General features: G+C 36.5%; 1 protein-coding gene across 4 annotated transcripts; it reads right to left on the reverse strand.

The window, feature by feature from the left end:
- Window positions 1–1131: 1131 nt before the first annotated feature.
- Window positions 1132–19712, reverse strand: draxina (dorsal inhibitory axon guidance protein a). 4 transcript variants are annotated; one of them, XM_028003089.1, is made up of 7 exons: window positions 19474–19712; window positions 8138–8658; window positions 6874–7100; window positions 4218–4344; window positions 3301–3393; window positions 3007–3096; window positions 1132–2202 (listed from the first exon to the last, which is right to left on the reverse strand). In XM_028003089.1, the coding sequence occupies exons 2-7, from the start codon at window positions 8634–8636 to the stop codon at window positions 2090–2092; spliced, it is 1149 nt and encodes a 382-aa protein (XP_027858890.1). In that variant the 5' UTR covers window positions 8637–8658; window positions 19474–19712; the 3' UTR covers window positions 1132–2089. The 4 variants fall into 4 exon arrangements, with proteins under 4 accessions (XP_027858890.1, XP_027858889.1, XP_027858892.1 ...); XM_028003088.1 differs by having other exon boundaries at window positions 8138–8661; window positions 19474–19710; XM_028003091.1 differs by having other exon boundaries at window positions 4218–4329; window positions 8138–8661; window positions 19474–19709.
- Between the last annotated feature and the right edge of the window lie 1367 nt (window positions 19713–21079).

The following is a 21079-nucleotide window of genomic DNA, read 5'->3' on the forward strand; positions in this document are numbered from 1 at the left end:
AATAATGTTCGTGGGTCAGTTTGACCTGGGGAGTATTTAATCATGCATTAGTGTCAGAAACCAAAAAAATCCTCCAAAACATTTTTGTATCTGATTTTTAACTCCAATACTAACAATTTCAATCAATATTTGTGCAATGATGTTTTTTTATTTCTCAGAAATTAAGGATCAATGACAACAACTTACTCATTTACTCATTTGGACATAAAAAATGGAATTTAATTTTTTTATGTCCACTGAAAAAACCTAGACACAATGAAACAATGATTTCCTTGAAATTGATCTTTGGTAAAAAATTTTATATTACACTTTTTTTTTTTCAATGGGTGATCTTTATAATTGAACTTGAGACACACATACTGTTCAGGGTCAAATTGACCTGCTGATTAAAATCAAGACAAATGAGTCATGCAGAGAATATTCATGTTTTCCTCCACTTCTGCCGAGTGTCCACTCAGTGTGGGTGGAGTTTGTCAATGGGAACAGAGAAGGTTCCTGTCAAAAGTATGAACACCTGCTTTCTCACAGTTTCCTAGTGAAGTAAAGAGAGTAGTGAGAAAGTGGACTTGTGTGTGTCGGGGTGTGGTGGCGTGTGTTTGTGTGCGTATGGTGAAATATGGTTCATAGCTGCAAGGAAAATTATAGAATTAGACATTTCTTCATCTTGTTTTGCCCTTCAACTTGACTGCTGGGTCAAATTGACCCAAACAGTATCTATGTAGTGTGTAGACGCAGGGGGTGTTGCAAATGTGTAAAATGAGTACATTTTCAATTTATATGTAGAGTCCACCTATTAAGACAAATAGAAAAAGTTTCATGCAAAAAAACCCACTTACAAATATTTAAAAATTTTTTTTAAACGGGTCAATTTGACCCGCAACATAACAGGAGGGTTAAATCCACTTTGTGACTGACATACATAATATTACAGTGATGAGAATTTTGAGAGCCTCAATTTGATGTTCAATCTTAGCAGTAGTACTTCAGTTCAGTTCAATTATGTAAAGAGAACTTTTTAAATATGAAAATCCAGATTTGTTTTTTCCAATTTACACATGTGAAGAAATTTTGTTAGGGAGCAATTTTTTAAAATCTACTGTCACTACAGAGGAAAAGACACATTACACACAGTTTCTTAGCAACTGTTTAATCACGAAAAGCGAAAACCAGAAATTATAGACAAATATATGCAAATACAGAATAAATACAAAACAAATATTAGGACATGGATGACAGTAGACTGAAAAGTAAAACGGTATTATTGTTTATTCAAGTACCATTAGGAAACTTTGAGCTGTGGCATCATTTTTAAGAATGTTCTTGGGATTTAGATCAGCCTTATATTCATGTATCAGAGCAATTGAAATAGTATTTATGACTAACATGGTGAACCTGCTCAACGTGCTGGCCACAAGCTAAAAGTAAAGAAAAACAAAAAACACACCAGATTTTTAAAACGTATTCCAGTGAGTGATTGCTTATTGGGTTTAAAGTAATCCAACTTGCAGATGTGGAACTCTAAAGAAATTAAACCGGTATTGTAAAGATATATCAAGAGATAAGCCAATTGGATTCAGTATAGGATTGTTGCTAAAATTAAAAACAAACTCAAATTTTGCATGACAGACAACACCAAAGTCAATCAACATCTAAAAGCTGTGACAATTACTAATTTAACTTGGTGAATCAGATTGAATTTGATCAATCAAATGACATGAAAACAGCAACACGTTTTCAAACAACCAGTGGGCTTGGTACATTATGTAAAGAGTCTTGTAGAAACCTTTTTAAAATATTTTTTTAGGGTAAAACCAGGTGCTTAAAGATGCTGACTAGCTGGGACAGGGCACACAGATTATCCCATAATGAAGCATTAAAGGATTTTTAATTAGTTGCTACTGTGATATAAAGGCCCAGATATTTTTGTCCAATCAGCTAACATTTGCAGATTGATCTGATTTAAAAAAAATTAAAAAAAAACACAGCAAGGGATCATCTTTAAGCACTTAGTTCTTTAGAAGTGTCATGGCTGTCCTGTTGTATTGATGTAGTCACATGTTTCTTCTCCATGCTGATTCCTCTCTCATCTTCATATGGTGATGAAGCCTCCGTGGTCATTGCTGACTGACTCTGGGACGACGCACCGGCCCCTCCTCCTGGTCACACGTCTCTTCCGATGAAATTTAGCATAACAACGAAATCCTGAAATTCATAAAGCACCTTTGCTCAAATGTAAATCAGCCAAATGTAAGATTACAGAAACATTGTGAGGAAACTTTTAGTATTAATTCATGAAAGTTGAGGAATGCTCCTCATGGGTTCTCTGTCTAGCCCAAGTAAACACAAAGAAACATAGGATGGTGGACAAGCAATGATGCATGCACACACTGCACTTTGCAATATAACATAACTATTTAACCAAACATGCATGTTTTGTACTCTGAGAGGAAGTAAACCAAGAACCAATGCATACACATGGGGAACAATCAAACTCTGTGCAGTAAGACCCATGGCTGGGATTCAAACCCCAAGACCTTGGATGAAGTTGGATAAAATATCTGAAAACCCACGTATTGTGTCCCAATCTACAGAAATTCAAGAACTGATAGACACTGGACTTTGACATTGATCAAACAGGAAAGTGTTACACAGCAGGCTTTGGTACTCTAGGAAATCACAGTGACAGCCCTCATTCATAAATGGAATAAACACAGAACAGTGATGAATACATTTATGTGACTTGGTATTTTATAGGAGAAAGCACAACAGTAATAAAAAAAAGAAAAAATCTTTGAATGGAAGAACCAAAGAAATCTGAGCAATTGACTGAGACTTGTGTTTATTTTAAACGTAAACCACTCTATTCGGTAGCTGTATTTCTGTTTCACAGAATAATTTAGCATGTTTGAGGTAGCTTTAGTCTAATTCTTTTGGAATTATTTATAATAAAATTGAGATGTTGATTTAAGTCAACAATTAAAAACAATCAAAATCACATCTACTTACCTTCCTCACACATGCAATCATCGTAACATTTGTTGTTCAGGCCCCTGTTGTGAGGTTTGCACTCATGCTGTCTCAGGTCACAACAGGAACCTGATGCACAAGAAATACACAAATTATAACATGAAAATTAATACACAGACAGTTTGGATTGCTAGAAGCACTTTTTGTGTTATGACAAGGGTGATCTAAAAGATGTTTATTTTGGAGTGATGAAATAATTTGTTGAGTTAAGAGATGTGTGAATTAAATAATCAAATTCTATCTAATTAAAGAGTTATTTGTGTTCACACTGACCTGGAAGACAGTCCAGATGGTGGTCACATGGCTCAATTGCATCCACATCTGCTGTCAAATTTCCACTGCTGAGGTTTTTACTCCGTCTCTTGTCTGCAGCAGGAAAATCATTTCAACACAAAAGATTTATTTTAAACAAAACTGATCAAAGAGGTTGTAACTATGGCAATTATCTTTTCTTCACGGTTTTCTTCTTGGTTTTTAAAATGTATTTTTATGGTTTTAACAAGACATAATTCATCTATCTTCTAGGCTCAGGGTACAACTTCAGTGATCCCAGACTCTTACCATAGCATAAAAATGGGCTTTATTTTGTAATAAGATATCATAATTGTTTCTCCCAAATCTGTAATAGAGGTTTTCAGTTCTTTAACTGAATTAGCTTAAGAAGAATTTGTCTTTTTTCTTCTTAATTAAGAGGACATGTTTCTTTAAAAGTCGTATATTCTGTTTTAAAACACTGACTGGAATTCAGTGGTTTAGATTTTAAAAACTTCTCTTTAGATATTAGAGTTCTGGCACCCAACAAATCTATCTGAAATTAGATTCTTCATTTAAGTGACTTTTCCAAAATTGAACTGAAAAGCTTTGATTTCACAGATGATAACAAAACTGCACTACAAACCATGACCAAAGCCTTAAACTCTGTGCTTATAACAGGAAGCTAATGTGACAATTCTGTTCACATAATTGATTATTTGAGCTGTAAAATGTATGCCTATTGTAAAACCCATGTGTGTTTTAGCCCTACAACAATATCTAAAAATAAATGATTGTATAAAAAATCTGTTAGAAAAAATTGTACCGTTATATAGACCAGGAGGTTGTTTTTTTAATCAGAGAGACCATGTCCTTAATAGGATTTTCCCTGTCAATTAAAATCTTTAATAAACCTGCATTACAGTGACATTATGAACCTTTCTTTCTGGAAGATGGCCAGGAATCCACAGGCTTCATATCTTCATAATCTGTCCAGTCAAAGAGCGTCATGTCCAACGTTGGCATCACCTCTCCTTGACCTTGTCCAGACTTCTGAAAGTCAAACTTAAATTTAAATTGCAAGATCACAGTATTTTCAATCATTTCAGAGGAATTATTATCATTAAGTCTCACGTGGATTTTGTGCAAAAAAAAACAAATAACATACAGATGAACAAGAATCTTCTTCCCAATTAAAAACTGTTTGCAGGTAAATGCATTAATGCTGTTCTTATTGCAACATTTTTGTTGTGACCAGCAGCAGTGAAGCATCAGTGATTCATAAACTGCCCTGAAAGGACAACAGAGACAACAGCTAAGCTTCAGAAAACAATCGATTGGTAGCAGAGAAAATGTCTGCCCACAGACCAGCATACAAATAAACTTTACACTGCTTCTGTGTTTTAAATACACTGTTTAGAGACTGAAGCTTACAGATCATTAAACACAACTGCATACTTAATTTGTTTTTATTAAGGAAAGGCAAAGACTAATTCTGGCATTAAATGCTTCAGGAGCAGCGCTTGTGTGCATTGTAACATTTACAAAACACTAGATGATAGTGAAGGATTAATAAATACATTATGCCCCTATTAGGTCTAAAGTTTTAAAAGCAATATCTCAGATTAAAAATTAATGATCTCTCTTTCACTTTGCTGTTTGAAATGTTTTAATCTTCGGCCTGAGTCATGTGTTTATTTAAGTGGAAGTGCTTTAAAATTTAAATATTCTTTCTTTAATTAAATAATAATATTCAGATGCGAAATTTGTGTCACTTCAGCAAAACAAATCCCCACCGTCATTTTCTGAGCTGTTCTATTTTGCAATAAAAGCCATGAAAACGATTTCAAGATTCAATTCCTTCATGGAAAACAAATGCCTCACAGTGTAATTCAGTCAGCAGGACTTTGAGATGTTTCAAATGAAATTCTTTAAACAATAACCCCCTGGTGAAACAAGATCCATACTTTCCTTCAGCCTCTGGAAATAGACTATTGGAAATATCAATTAGTTTAATAGCAGGAGGTACCAGTTTCTGCACAGAAGCTCTTTAAACCTTGAATAAAAAGTGGATTAAGTGCTAATTAAAAAAATCTTGCTTCTTGCTCAAACCTGTGAACACTGGGGTTCCTAGGGTGATTTTTTTTAGTCTTTCATAGTACAAAAATATTTAATTACTCTTTTTTTTTTTTTAGAAAAATGTACCTTCTTGGATGTCAGTGCACAGCACCTGTTTCAAGACATTAAACCTTGTGAATTGTTATGTGGTTCGCTGGATTTTCAAAAGTTTAGAAATGTCCTTGTAATCTTTTTCAGCCCAATAGATTTTTTTTATTATCATTTTGGTCCTTATCTGCTCTTGGTTTTTCTATAAATTGAGAAATGATGGGGTTTTTTGGCAATCTTGAACCCTTCATGTAGCACTCTATAAATGGCCTTTCTGCAAGAAGAAAGAAATTGTTGAAAGAATATCACAGTTATAAATTCTGTAATAAACAGTGTAGGGGACACAGAAGACATGTGGTCAGATGAGATTATACTGCAAATTCAACTATTTGGCCATTTAAAATAATCTATGTTGAGAAAAACTAACAGACACACAATTTCCATACACACTATCTATTTAATCTCATTAAGCTTGAGATAATTAGTGATGAAAAACTGACAAACATTTTTAGATACTGGATGTGCAAAATTATGGAGACATATTGCAAAAGACTTGCAGCTATGCTTTTAAGAATGTGGTTCTACAAAGCATTGAGTCCAGAGGGGACAGAAAGCAAATGTAAGTAAGACACTTTACTTTTTTTTTTACACTACTCTACACATTACTGTGTGTGTATCGCTCACATAAAATTCCAATAAAATAGACTGAAGTTTGTGTTTGTACAGTTAAGGGTGAGTAAATACTTCTGCAAGGTACTACGAAAAAATAAAAATATTGAGTAGTTGGATTTCTACAGAGATCTCAACGAGAAATGGGGCTCATCACGTGGCTCTTTGTGTTATGTCATCACTTTCAAGAGTTATGCTGTATAGTTGATAAAGTCCTAGTTTTATAATTTAATTGGTTCTAAGAAATTAATTTTTTCTTTTACACTTCACCCAAAGATGGGCGCATAATTAGCTTCATGCCCAGAAATGGACAGATCTAATTGAAAACATGTATTTCTCATTCTGGGTGGATGTGACAGGTGGTGAATGTCGGCCTCTGCACCCTGCAGTTTCTCCAGAACACAAGCCCATAATAGAAGAAAAAAGCCGGAATGGTGGTGACACATGGACAAAAAGGTGCTCACAGAAAACATGTTCTCGAACTTAGAGAGCCAGCAGTCTGCTACAATTACAATGAATATGGTCATACCTCTCAAACACACTGCAACAAAGAGCCAGAGAGGTTGGATTGCTGGAGGACATTTTTCACCAGCAGCATTCAGCTTGACAATTTCTTTTCTAAGATGAGCTAAGAGATTTGGAGCAGCATAACTGCAGCAATGGGGTCCCATTTTCATTCCATTTCCCTGGTACACTGGAGTCGCACTGAGGTACAGGAGACACAGCCTTTAATAAGCACTCCAGTTTTGTTGAGGTTACCTGGGGTTTGGCAGAGCCAGGGGGACGCGTTGGGGGATGCTCGTTCGTCGCTGTGGTAACCATGGAGGAGTCAGAGTCAAAGAGGCTGTCAATGGGGGAGGGGGGTTCACTGGGTGGGGTCACGCCAAGGAAGGGGGAGGTAGATGGTGAGGATGAAGAAGGGGGAGGATCCTCGAATTGGTCTCTGTCCTTGAACGCAGAGCTGGCCTCAGGCCCTGAGGGAAACCCTGACAAGATGGAAAAACTGTTGTTTTGTTTTGGATCTGAACAAAATCTACAAGAGCATATTCAGATCGTTTTGTTTTTTCATAACAACTCCTATTTCATTTTGCAATGCTTTTTTCGTACAGATGTTTTCAAAAATATTTCCTCCTGAACATTATTATTGCCAATGATACCAAAGTTATGCATACATTTAAGGTCCAAATTATTCATACACTAGGCAGATTTAGGTTTAATGAAAACTTCTGTTTCTTTAGGTTGGAAATAATCTTAATGTTTTATAAAAGCCAGTCCTGACTTCAATTTAGTAGCGAATCTGTGGAGGAAGATATAAAAATGCTGTATGACAAACAAATCAGTTTCAGAATTCTGAGTTAACTAAACAATTTTCTTTCAAATTAAAAATCGAAGGGCGTGCCGTGGTGGGATAGCGCGAACCATGTTTGGAGGCCTTGAGTCCTCGACGCGGCTGTTGCAGGTTCGACTCCCGGACCTGACAATATTTGCCGCATGTTTTCTCCCCTCTCATTCCCCCATTCCTGTCAGCCAACTTTCATATAGGGGACATTAGAGCCCACAAAAGACCCCCTGGAGGAGTTTTAAAAAATAAAATAATAAAATATTGAAAATGTCTCTAAATGAAATGTTTTTCTGTCTTTTTAATCTGTTATAACATCACCAACTTGTATTATGTACATTTCATAATAAACGGCGTGGCTTTATTGGTTTCCTTTAAAGAGCTTTACTAACAAAGCTCCACACTGCTCTTTTGTTTGAGTAAAGGTGAATTAAATGATAATGAGGACAAATACCTTTTGTGGGGTAGATTATTAGACCTTTAATTATAATAGTATTTACTGTGACATTTTAGGCTATAAAGGCTCTGCAGCTTGTGATAACATTAAAATTAAACATATTTGATTTGAGAATTATAGCAATGTATAGCAACATCAATGTTAAGTTTCGTCGTTGGTCTAGAACTGAAAATGGTTCAACTCAAAGTTCTGTTTAAACACTTGACCTGAACTTGTGCAAATCTCACCTTTTTTGTGTCGCACCTTGTCTCGTCGACTCCCTTGCTTCTTGTTCTCGAAAAGGTGCCTGTGTCCATTCCCGTGGCCCCTTACCTTGCGTGTTCCTACTAGCTGGTTTTCCTGGTTCTTGCTTTCCTGGTTTTGGGATGAGCTCTTCGCACTCTGTCGAGCTCTGTCCCTGCTTGGGCCCATTTCAACTCTCACTGGGTTCAGGCCCTCCAGGCCTGTCTCCTCATCACCAAGCCTGGGCAGAGGATGCAGGCCCCTGTGAGAGAGGATTCCAGCTTCGCCTTTAGCATAGCGGCTCCTCTGGCTGCCGTGCCCCCTGCGATCCCTGCCATGGCTTTGGCTCTGCAGAACTTGACCAGGGTACTGTAGGGCATTACTGCTACCTGCTGCGGTTTGTGCCTTTCTCCTCTTGCCATGTGGAGCAGCAGGATCAGTACCTTGTGACAGAGCCAGGATGGTAAACAGGAACACCAGCAGCAGACTCCAGTGGAGTGCCATTTTCTCTCCAACACGGCGCCACCTGCTGAGAGATGAAAACACATCTAAGTACTGTTCATTTTTTATTTATTTTTTTATTAAATGTAAATTACCTAGAAGTTCTTAAACACAAGCAGACCCGTTTACACTTTTACTGAGTTTTCAATGGTCCTTTGCTTTTAATAATTTGTTTTCACCTTTACATACAGTCTAGTCATTTTTAGCCATAAAAACATACTTAATTATGATTAGACAACCATACTTTTATTTTTTACTTCAAGAACATAGATGAGTCAAATTTTTTTAGCTAAGCTTTTGTGCTTCATGTTCGGCATCCTGTCCTTTTCTCGGAACAAATGGAGCATCTGCAGCCGGGCATCTTGTATTGCCAGTTCATCTGTTTGCACTGGTTAATAAGAGGTTTTGCATCTGCTTTAACAATCAACAATTTTGTAATTTTTTTTTTTTTTTTACAGAAAATAAAATTTGTTTCAAGACACCAATATGAGTTAGAGGTGGTCTGAAGTTGACTTGGTTTGCTCAAAGGCGCTAATGTGTCAAATTGAATAAGAAACAACTAGTACAAACAGCAATCAGGTTTAAAATAAATAGAAATAAGGTGTAATTCAAAGTCTAAGAATATTACACAATTAAATATGTGAAATAAAACAAACATCGCAATTTAAAAAAAATACGATAAAGAAAATAGACTTGCATGCAATACTTTGAGTGCTCACTATTTGTTTATGGGTACAACATTGAGAAAGGAACAGCAACTGTAGCAGTAGTAGTATTAGTAGTATTTCATTAAGCTTGAAAGGATTAACTTTAATTTAAATTTGAAGTGTTTTACAGAAAGACTGGAAATAAACTGAATTTATTTCATTGAGCTTATTCAGTCCAGACCAATAGTTCTAGAGATTATGTTTTTTAATTGTGACCATTTTAAAAAATATTTGTTTGGCATTTTAATCGTGTAGCCTAATTTTAATTTTTGTGTAACTTTTGCTGTCTCTTGGTCAGGACTCCCCTGATAAAAATAGGTTTGTAATTTCAACGGGGCTTTACTGGTTAAACAATAAAAAACCTTTTCCTGGGGCGTGCCGTGGTGGCGTAGGGGCTAGCGCAACCCATATTTGGAGGCCTTGAGTCCTCAACGCGGCCGTCGCGGGTTCGACTCCTGAACCCGACGATATTTGCCGCATGCCTTCCCCCCTCTCCTTCCCCGTTTCCTGTCAGCCTACTGTCGTATAAGGGACACTAGAGCCCACAAAAGACCCCTTGGAGGGGTAAAAAAAAACAACCTTTTCACAATGCTTCTTACATTTTCACTATTGTGCCTTCATACATAACTCAAAACAAGACACTGCACTGCGCACATCTTTCATCACTGTCTATTCAGTGGTCTCAAGAGCCCTCCAGCTGCACCTTTCATTATGAAAGTCAACATATCTGAGATGTGACTGAACTGAAATATGAGGCTCAGTATATCTACATTATTGGTGTGTCACTGCAACCAAATGTGAATAAAATATGTGAAGAACAAAGCAGTGAAGTGGAACATTTATTCTTTTTTATCACTGCCTTGAGGCCCACTATCTTATAGGACAATACGGTAAAACATTTTTTTAGCTTACATTCTGATTTAACATCAGTAGGCAGTTACTTGCATCTTCAGTGACATTTAAATTTAATTTAGTTTATTGAACTTTGATCATGTTAATGCAAAGCATAACTATGTTAAATACAATACAATAGGTACAATACAAAAATTAAATATAATGTGTACCTAACTCTTTGCCTTCATGATTTAATGTACTAAAAATTACATGTTTAAGACGGAGGAAGGACCATGCATAGTAGGAAAGCTACAAAGAATTTAAATTTAACCCTGCAAGATTTGGAGTAATACATGAAATAAAAATAATAAAGCATGTTTACCTCCAGTATGTATTTTGCATTGCTTGACTGTAGAGCTTTCCACTTATCGAGATAGTTTGTGACAGTTTATACAATAAAAACCTATTTTTTAAAAATCACGGCACGATCTCAATTGCCTTAAACTGATCCCTGCATGCATTCAAAGCTCCACAAAAACACATACTCCACAGATAACAAGTGAAGCATGTTATGTTACTATTATTGTAATCACATGATTACAGTGAATGAAAACATTTCAGATTACAATATTAAATCAGACCAACATTTTTAATACATTTATGTTGGCTTAATGAAATAATATTTAATACCTGCTTAAAGACAATAAAAAAAAAAAAACATTTAAAAAAATAATCTGAAAAGCGAACTTCAATTTAATGCATTTCCTAATTTGTTTAGCATGACTGTAAATAAGAAATAACTGCGTAGATTCCTAATGGGACTTTTTTTGGATATGACATATAGATTATTTTCTCCTCAGATTATTGTATTCGTCAATGGCACTGCTGTGTGTTCTCATTGTTATTCCCAGCACCACACAACAGGCACAGATGGTTTTCCTCCTTAGTAAAACTCAAGATGACATAGTTAAAAATTGTTTGTTTTGTCCTCTTCTTAAAATGATACAATCCATCGCTGCAGACAGTACACACAGCTGTTATGGTGTTGCAGCAGACGGGTCTCTTGTGTTAAAAGACAAACTGCGGTGCAGGGTATACAGAAAATCAATAAGCAAGAAGTATTGAGCTGTTAGTGATGGTGAGTGTGTGCTCTCTCCGAGCCTGGAAGGCTGAGTTGTGAGGGGGGCTGGGGCCTGATGAGGTCTTTGGTCTTTCATCACACTAAGTTGAGAAAGGCACACCATTGGTACACATGGGACATTTAAGGGTTTCTAGAAATAACAAAAAAGAATAGTCTGCTTTGTGTGAGGGGTGTGTGTGTGTGCACGTGGGGGTGCGCATGTGGGGGTGTGTTCGTAAATTGGGCAGAGGATAGTGCTGATGTCAGGGGAAATTTGCAGTGCGAGTGCAAGTATCACTCATGGGATTTAGAGCTGGTGTATGTCAATGGACCTCTGGGAGTTCAACCAGCTGGACTCTTTGAAAACTTGTGCGTGTGGCTCTTCACTGGGGTGAGATCTTTATCTCTAAGTAGGCCTTTGGGGTGTCAAAGATCAGGGTTATCAGAACGGGAATCTGTTTGTTTGACATATGAAGTGTTGCTGATGTTGAGTGCTTAACCCTGTAAGACCAAAAGAGGGATAGAGTGGACAAATAAACTAACAAATGGACAGAAAATGTATATTCTCATGTAACTGTTTTTGAAGCACATTTAAGTGACACTGGTCTAGAATTGGTTGATTATTTTCATGGCTGTTTGAACAAAAGTTGAACAATTGTAAAATAATTTCAAATTTCTTTTTCATCAACTTCTCTAGTAAAAATATCACCTTTTACATTTTTTCTAAATTTTGAAGACGAAATTCATTGGCAATTGCTTTAAAACTTTTTATTGTGTTTTTTTTTCTTTCTGACCAGCATCTTTATGTAGATTTACATACTAGAAAAGTTACGTCCTAGTAAGTTTACTTCAAATGCTAGTAACAAACCAGCTGCCTAGTAAAATAATCCAAAAATTGACCAAGTGAAAATATGTTTGATCACAGCAGATAGACAAATATTACAGGAATAACAGTTCTGGATATGAGGGATGTGGCACCACTATCTGTGGGCGGGGAACCAACAAAATTAATTAAAAAAAACAAAACAAATATGACTAGGAAACTTGAAGCGCGTTTTTACAAACAGCATATTATTCTTTAAATGTTAGTATTCTGGTACAATTAGCAGCAAAGTAAAATAATGCACCAGCCAAGTCAACACTTTTGGAAACAAAAAACAAGCAAGTAAAGTACATTTTTACACAAATCAATGAAATTTTTGGATCTACACAGTTCAGTCAAATTATGAAATGTTTCTGTTTTGTTGCAAAAATGTTCAAATTATTCTAAATTAATGCAAAACTGCCATTTACCTGTAACACTTATTGTAAAGAATCATCCTATCAAGGCAGAGACAGTCACTGTGGAAAAGCTGAGAGGTTCAAATGTTGTTCTCTGCATGGATACATGATTTCTTTACAATATGATCTTGGATTCTTTGTCTGCATCTCCACAGGAGGCAGAAGCAACTGCAGGAGAAAGTCTGAATCTAAGTATAATTTTTACCTTGAGAACCTAATCTTCTTTTCTTGTTTGTCTGTTTTAGTCTTTTTCGATTGCTTAATCACAGCTCACAGTTTAATTGTTTTTAGATAGCAAACAAATTTAAGTGGTTATGGTTGAAAAATTTAGCCTTGCACTGTCTTGCATGCTAATGACCAAATGCCAAAGTGATTAGTTAGGGGTGACGCATATCCAATAGTTAAAACAGATCAATACTTTATCCTGAACTGTGTGTCGGCTGCCTGTACATTATCATTGACAGCTCTGTGCTAAACCCAGCTGTAATTATATTCATAGAGGGAACAAAATCAGGCCAACGTCACACGAATACAGGAAGGTTGATGATCACTGTTAGCAAAACCTCACAACATATATGATAATGTTTAGTAAATTTTTTAAGAGCGTCCTGCTGGTGTCATACTGTAGTAATTTGGGCTACAAACATTATTTTGACAAGTTACAAAAGCTCCTAAATGTATTTCCTAAGACTCTTCCGGAAACAACAAAAAATGCAAGCTGTTTTAAAACAATTCAAGGTTCAGAACAACCATAAATGTTAGAAAACAACATTCCAATTTAAGTTAAATATAAAATTAGAGCAATATAGATGTTTGAATATAAATGAAATAAGCACATAATGGCAGATTTTACAGCAGTATTAGTTGCCACACGATTCCTTTTTTGTATGGCATCGTGATATCAAAATCCCACTTTCTACTGGTACTAAAAAAGCAGATGTGTGTGCAGACAAGCATTAGGGAAATAAAATATTCAACACCAATGAAATTCATGTATAGAAAGTCAAAAGGAATCTAAGCTTTATGGGACAAAATATTTTTACTCAAGGAAAAGTACTGTAGAAAAACTGCTATTGTTTTGCCTATTTTTAAAAAGAAAAATCCTCAATAGAATATCTGAAAAAATATTAAAAACAAGATTTCATGACTTTAAACACAGCTTTGCAAAGAAATTTTGGCTTTCAGCCCACAATTAACATATTTTCTCCCAACTGTGTCTTTTAGATAAGAAAAAAAAACCCAAAATAAATAAATAAAAATCTTATAGTGGAACCAGATAGTGGGAGCATTTTTTTTGCTATGCAAGAAAATGCTATGCTCCATTTTCACAAATAAGAGCAAAAATGGTCTTTTCAGAAGTATTTATTCTCAACCTAACAAAGATTGTTCTTTTTTTTTTGAGTGGAAGAAATCAAAGGATAAATGTTCTGTTTGCAGAAACAAGCACAAATCATGATCACCTGCACAGCAGATAAAAACAGAAGCTTCACAACAACATGACCCTTCTAAGAAACCAGTTTCTCAATAAAAAAGAAAAGAGGAAAAATGTGACGCTTGCATAGGAACAGAAGGCCTCCCCATCAAATCTGAGGCCTGAATAGAGCTGTCAACTGAAAGGGAATGCAACTGACTATCTCAGCACAGCAGCGCCTTGTTTCCCTCTCGCAGACTTTCATGTGCTACTAAACAGGTGGCCCTTTGACGAGACGCGGGGTGAGGGTGATAATGGTGCACTCTGGGTGGTATTCTGGGTTTCAAGCGTGTCATCTAGTGTGTAGTAAACAACCACAGCCTCCTGCTGGTGCTGTGTATTAAAACAAGCCTAGTGAAGCACAGCAGGACGAACATCTGCACCGAGGTGATGGGACGCCACAAACTGGTGGCCTGACAGGTTTCTTTATCAACTTTCCCAAAGAGGATAATCTACTACTCGAATGGCAACCACTATACCAAAAGGAGCTATCAATGAAGCATTTAAAGAATCACCTCGACCTTAAGGATATTAGGAGAGTTCTTATCAAAAGAACTTAATATTCTGTCTAAATCATACTCTCTTTAGAGGGATTCAAAATTATGTTTGCCAGATTTTCTTTAATGCAGCCACCCTTTCGCTGAATGTTAGCTGTTTAAATCAACTACTTCTCAAAATGCTGCAAAAATGTCATTTTAATCTCTGTATGACACAATGTAATCTTTTTTTTTTTTAAAAAGACAAACGATGATACACTGCTGGATTTTATAATAAACAACGGGAAGTTTCTACAAGATGCACTAATATGTTTTATTGGTGACTTTAACTAAGTTGCAGTCTTATTAGCTTCGTTTCCATACATAGAAATATTTGCGATAAAACTGAGCTAAATTTCAATACATTTGCATTAGGGGTGCACCTATTGCAGTTTTCTGACCAATCTCAGATTATCAATCTTTAAAAAGCCTGACCTGCTGATTCCGATTTTGTCTGATGCCAATTTTTCAGAAATGTCACTAAATATAGCAAGATTGTTGCTGAGTTGACTGAGTGGGCTTAGTACTATTATCTGCAAACATGCAGACATGACCTGGTGGGCTATCAGTCAAACCTCTCTCACTGGAGAGCAAAAAAGGACATTGGTTGATTTTTAGACTTTTGCTGAGGTAGATAATGTCAGGGGATAAGATCGGCTTCACATGTAAGTATTGACCAATTGCCAAGCTCCCAAAATTAAAGAAATCGGCACCGATAAATCGGCTGGGTGATAAATCGGTGCACCCCTAATTTGCATGCATGTCTTTCTTGAAAACAATCACAGCTACATTGAAGAGTTACACAATTTTAACCTTAACTAAAGATTTCAAAAACATTTAATATCAGACTTTCAAAGAACGCACGCACTCCAGAATATGTCTATCTAAGCTGGTCATTTATGTAAGACTGTAGCTTTGCCAATCTTACCTTCATGAAAAACTTTACTTACTTAAATATATTTACCATACCTTGCTTTCATGCATGCATGACATCATAAAAAAAATACAGTTAAACATCAAGACATCGCAGGTATAGCTGTATTACTTATTTAAAAAAATAGATTTAAAGTTCAATTAAAAAAAAAAAAGCACACAACAAATGTTTTAATTGAACAATGAAGAGGCTATCTTAGATTTTTATAAAATATTTATGTCTAACATTCACTCCAAAATGTGCTAATTTAATCATTTGTCAAACTCTCTCAAGGCTCTTGTTTGACACATTTTACATTAGATAAATCCGTGGCAAAACCTGGCTTGATTTTTCTTTCGGCTCAATAAAACAACAAAATTCTGACAAAGTAACAGCATATCTGCCCTCCTGATGCTGCTTTTAAACAATGTGAATTTAAATATATATGGAAACACAAATGGTGCTGTTTGGTGGACGATATTCACCCCACATGAAATGTACCTTAAGGCATCATGCAATATAAGGCCAGCTCTAGATTTTGTTTAATTAACAAAAAAAAAAAAAATCAGAGTTGCGGCTAATAATCAAATAATTCTTGTTAGTTTTTTTCACAAATACATGGATTCTTTCCTGTACCAATAAGCAGTACAAAAAGATACCTTTATAAAATTAAACATAATTTAATTTTACTTTAAAAGTATACCTTTCCCCCCATCATTTTTTTCATGAAAAAATTACATTTTAAGATTGTTTTTAAAATGAAAAAAAAAAAAACATGAACGTAGAAGAGTTTTTGTGATGCTCAGATGATCCAAAATTTATATTAAAATTTCAACATCAATTAGCTGGCTCTGAACAATTCAGTTGTTGTTGAATCAGTGTATCTTCTGTGAAGGTGAGATTATAGCTGTGATTTTTACAGCATGGGAGTAATAACTATTTACATTTTGATGGATGAAAAAAAAATCCTAAAATAAATATGACACAATTCACACTAATTTGATCTCTCTAAGACTCAGACTGAATTCTTGATCTGAATCTCTGCTTCTGACCGTCTGATACTGAATGTTTAAATTCGGCACTAGGCTGAAGGGAAAAATGTGAGCTCCAATATAAAATGCAATAAAATCTTAAAATCAATTCTATATTTTTCGGAAGCCAGGGCAGAGAGGCCGAAATTGAGCTGTAATAGTTTACATTTGTAGAAAACACAATTTTTATGTATGAACGTGTGTGGTGGGAGCTTTCATAAGCACAGCACATGGCGCGAGAAGGCCACCCGGGAGACATGAATCAAAGTAGAGTGTGTAAGTGTAAAATGATTGGTAATCTTGCAACAAATTGCAAAGCGGGCCCTATTGGAGTGCTGGATGATTAAGCTCTGATGAGATCAGAGACCTCTCTCCAGTCTGTGATCAACTGGTCAGTCCCTTAAGCAACGCTGTGCTCCAGTGACAGACTCGTTATAAAAATATACTTAACAGAGCCTGAACCCGGATCCGTGGCAGAGACAGAAAAGGTTGGAAAAAGAGAAGCGACGGGGCGGAACAGGAGGCGACCCTGGTATTAAACTGCTGCATGTGTGCATCTTTCAGCTTCACCTGCTGTGACACCAGACCTCGAGGAGCCATCTGCTCCCGTTGTTTTATCTCTCGGAGGAACCAGCAGGGCCATAAGGATCCAGCAAACAAAGACTCCAGAAACAGGCTGTTCAAGGAGAGCCGTCATGTTACACAGAGACACCTTTACACTGTTTTTATTCTGTATATGTACAATGACTTCAATTTAAAATTAAGTATATTTTCTTGATAAAATACAATCAACTCAAAAGCCAGCTGTTTTCCAGTCTTTTGAGCTATGCATAATTTGCTCATTTAAAGCAGTCTGTCAAAAAGAAACCACAGGCCACAATGTGGGCGTATGGCTTCAAACTAACAAAAAAATCCCCTTCGAGCTGCATGGATCACTGAAGTGTACACTTAAAACAGACTTAACATATAATGAGAGGGAAAATCTAAAATTAACTGCAGTAATCACAAGGAAAAATTTATGCTGAAAACACAAACAGGCTTTGCTCTGCATAATGCAATATCACTGTGCAATTAAGTAAGAATGAAGCATGTTTGGTTCATAAACACTTACCTCTACATCTCTTTCACTGGCTATAATACGTCTACTTGGTGCAGCATGGGTGATCAGAAATATCACCTCAATAAAATTGGAGCAAAATACTGAGATAGTTAATGGCACTGCTCAGAAAACAAGTCTGCCAAGCTGCAGCCAATGCCATAAAACTTCATTTCCTCAGGGACCAATTCCACTGACTTCAGCACAATAAAACTGCTTTGTCTGTCAAATCCTCCACAGTCTTTGGTGAGATTCACACATTGACTGGAGGGGATTTCTGTAGCTCATAGGTGTGGAAGCAGTGATTTAAAAAAAAAAAAAAAGCCATAAGGAAGGTCCATCTGTCAGCAACAGAAGATGAGCAGAGAGCAGGGAAGACACAAAACAATTGGGCGGTAATTTGATTGCAGGTACAACAGATGCAGGATGAGACCAGAACATTGTCTCCGAAGCAAAGCAACAGCAACAACATCTCGTGAAAACTCGTGCCAGTGCAGCAACACTTTAACTCTGCTTAAATCACTGCATGCACACAACTCACAGCAGGGAGACCTCCTCTGACACCCACACAGAGGCATGTTCCAGAAATGTTGCGAGACACAAGCAGCACCAAGAAACGAAACAAGAGATGACCCACTGAGAGAAGTGAGAACGAGAGAGACAAATGGAAGGGGGAGGAGGAGAGGGTGAGAAACTGGGAGGAAAATGAGAAAATGAGATGCAACACAGAAAGAGTAGAGGTAGTAAAGAAATAGAAATTGAGGGTTTATCTCATTTACGTAAAGTGTCTAAGACACCAATTTATTTATAGCAGGAAGGAACACCAACTGTGTCTACTCAAACACAACAAAGCTTTGGCTGCTTCAACCACCAACAAAACTTGTTTCTTCTGCTGACCCATGAAATGTGGACACCTGTGTCTGTATGTGGACATTCCACATGGGAACAGTCTAACCCACCAGCAGGGGGGAAATGCTCCTGTTTGGACATTATGAAGTGAAGCATGCAAACTAATTATATGAACCCCAAATTTTCTCTACCCCTCGGCTTCACCTCCTCCTCCTTTTCATGGAGTGAGCAGCACTTGCTGACCTGCCAGAGTTGAGGGATCAAACAGATGCAGCCACATTTGGCAGCACTCAACACAAGTTGTGAAGCATTGGTGCACGAGAAGAATGGACGATCAACAATGATCTCACTCAGGATGAATCGTAGCAGGGGTGCAGCTCGTGCTGAGACCAAAAGCAAAATTCTGAAACAATTTGTGAGATGGAAATAGTTTTAAATCACTGAAAAAAGAAGGCTAGAAATAATATTTTAAAAATCATTGATAATACTTTGCAGAAACACTTTTACTGACCCTCAAAAAATAGATTTTAGTGACAAACTTCTTCATTTTCAGAAAAATAACTCAGAGAAAGGATACAGCTTGAAACATAACGTCAGAGTGTCCTTGGGTGATTTCACATATTCATCTTTCTGAACTGATATTCAGAGTTTCTGTTCACTCAGCATTTAATCAGGATTTCTTTTGTTTGTTTGTTTTTTCTGCTGACTGAATTCGTATGAACTCAGTCAATTTTTGCAATGAATTTGTCACAATTGTTCTAAGTTCCCCCGGGTTTGCAAATCTTGATTAAGTTACTCTCTTCAAGTCAAGCAGGTTTTTTAAATCTGGGGAACTCAGTGGACAAATTTCCATGAATAAAGTTACATGCCACTGTAAACTCGCTCGAGCGTCTAAAAAACGCTTCAAAGTGTGAAAAAAGCTGCTCATTTACATTATAAAATGCAAGGTAAAAACATTAACATAGCATCTAAACGCAACGCTTGTGTTGAGATTATTCTTACTTTACGTTGGTTTGTCGTTTTCCTTTGATTTCGTCTCGGATTTAAGCGGCAGTTGGGTCATAAGGCTTCAGGTGGGACAGATACGCCGCGCAGCAGCAGAAGCAGAAACAGAAGCAACAACCCGGTGGTCCGCTCTCCAAGATGATGTGCCGAGCATCCGGACACTCTCCTCCTACTTATGGCAGTGAAAAAAGACGCCAGATCGGGGTGCGCGCTCACGCTTGCGCGTCCGCGGAAGGACTGAATGTGTCTCTGAGAAGAAGCTTGTGATTGCAATGACCACAATGGCGTTATTGGAGAAATAAGAAGGGAAAGGTTAGATAAAAGAAAAAAAAGTCACAAAAATATGCACACTTAAAAATCTTTTTAAAATGAATACATTTTTATTTTCTGCGCTAACCTGAATATAACACATAGCTGAAAAGTCATTACAAATGCATTTATTAATATATATATATATATATATGTATATATATAAGTACATTTGTATTATGCACACACCTCAGATTTCAACTACAGAAGCTCTATTTCCAGATCAATTCATATTATGTTAAGTTTTTTTGTCTTATTAAACATCTCTCAATGATCCCAAGCTCTTGCCTGCTCATGGTCCAGCTCCAACTATACAAAACATGATAAATAATAAACTTAATTTTCTTATTTTTATTGATGTTTCTTATGATTCTTAATTGAAGTCTTAAAATAAATTTTCAAATTCTGAGAAATACAACTGGGGTGTCCAAAGTCAGTCCTCAAAGGCCACTATCCTGCATGATGTCTCCCTGGTTCAACACAGCTGGATCAAATGATAGCTTGTTAGCAGCTCTCAGCAGAACATTGACATGCTGAGGAGGAGGAAGTAACTATCACCAGGGAGAGAGCTACAACATGCAGGATGCGGACCCCTGAGGACTCACTTTGGACACCCCTGATCTACAAAAACAAATCACAATGTGGAAATGGAAATAATTCATCCCTTAGAATCTCAGGGGTGTCAAACTCCAGTCCTCAGGGGCCGCTGTCCTGCAACTTTTAGATGTGCCTTTGCTGCACCACACCTGAATAGAATAATTAGGTCATTAGCAAGGCTCTGGAGAACTGATCTACAAAAGGAGGAGGAAATTAAGCCATTTCATTAAAGTGTTTTGCACCTGTGGCACATCTAAAAACAGCAGGACACCGGCCCTTGAGGACTGGAGTTTGACACCTGTGCCTTAGAATCTTTTTAAGGGTTAATTGTTTTATGCATATAAAAAAATGCACCCTTTCTTAATATCACCATACATTTTATGTCTTAAAAAACTTAACATTTTCACAGTGGATTTTTTGTGTGTGTTTTTTTGTTGTTGTTTCTTAGTAAACATACATTTGACAAAAGCACTTCAGAATTGAAATATTAAATCAATTTTTGGTTTCTTACTTCCAATATTGGATAGTCTTCTGATAATTATGTGATTCTCCTGATCATTTATGTTGAATGTCTTCAACAAAAGACTAAAACTTGGACAAGGCATTGGGCATCAAAAATGTGCTTCTCTTTTGAAGAACAGAATGTTGCTAATCAGCCCAAACAACTGCATAAAAATTCATTAAACAGCCTGCAATC

The sequence above is a fragment of the Xiphophorus couchianus genome, chromosome 20, assembly GCF_001444195.1.
Source record: "Xiphophorus couchianus chromosome 20, X_couchianus-1.0, whole genome shotgun sequence".
Classification (NCBI taxonomy): Eukaryota; Metazoa; Chordata; class Actinopteri; order Cyprinodontiformes; family Poeciliidae; genus Xiphophorus; species Xiphophorus couchianus.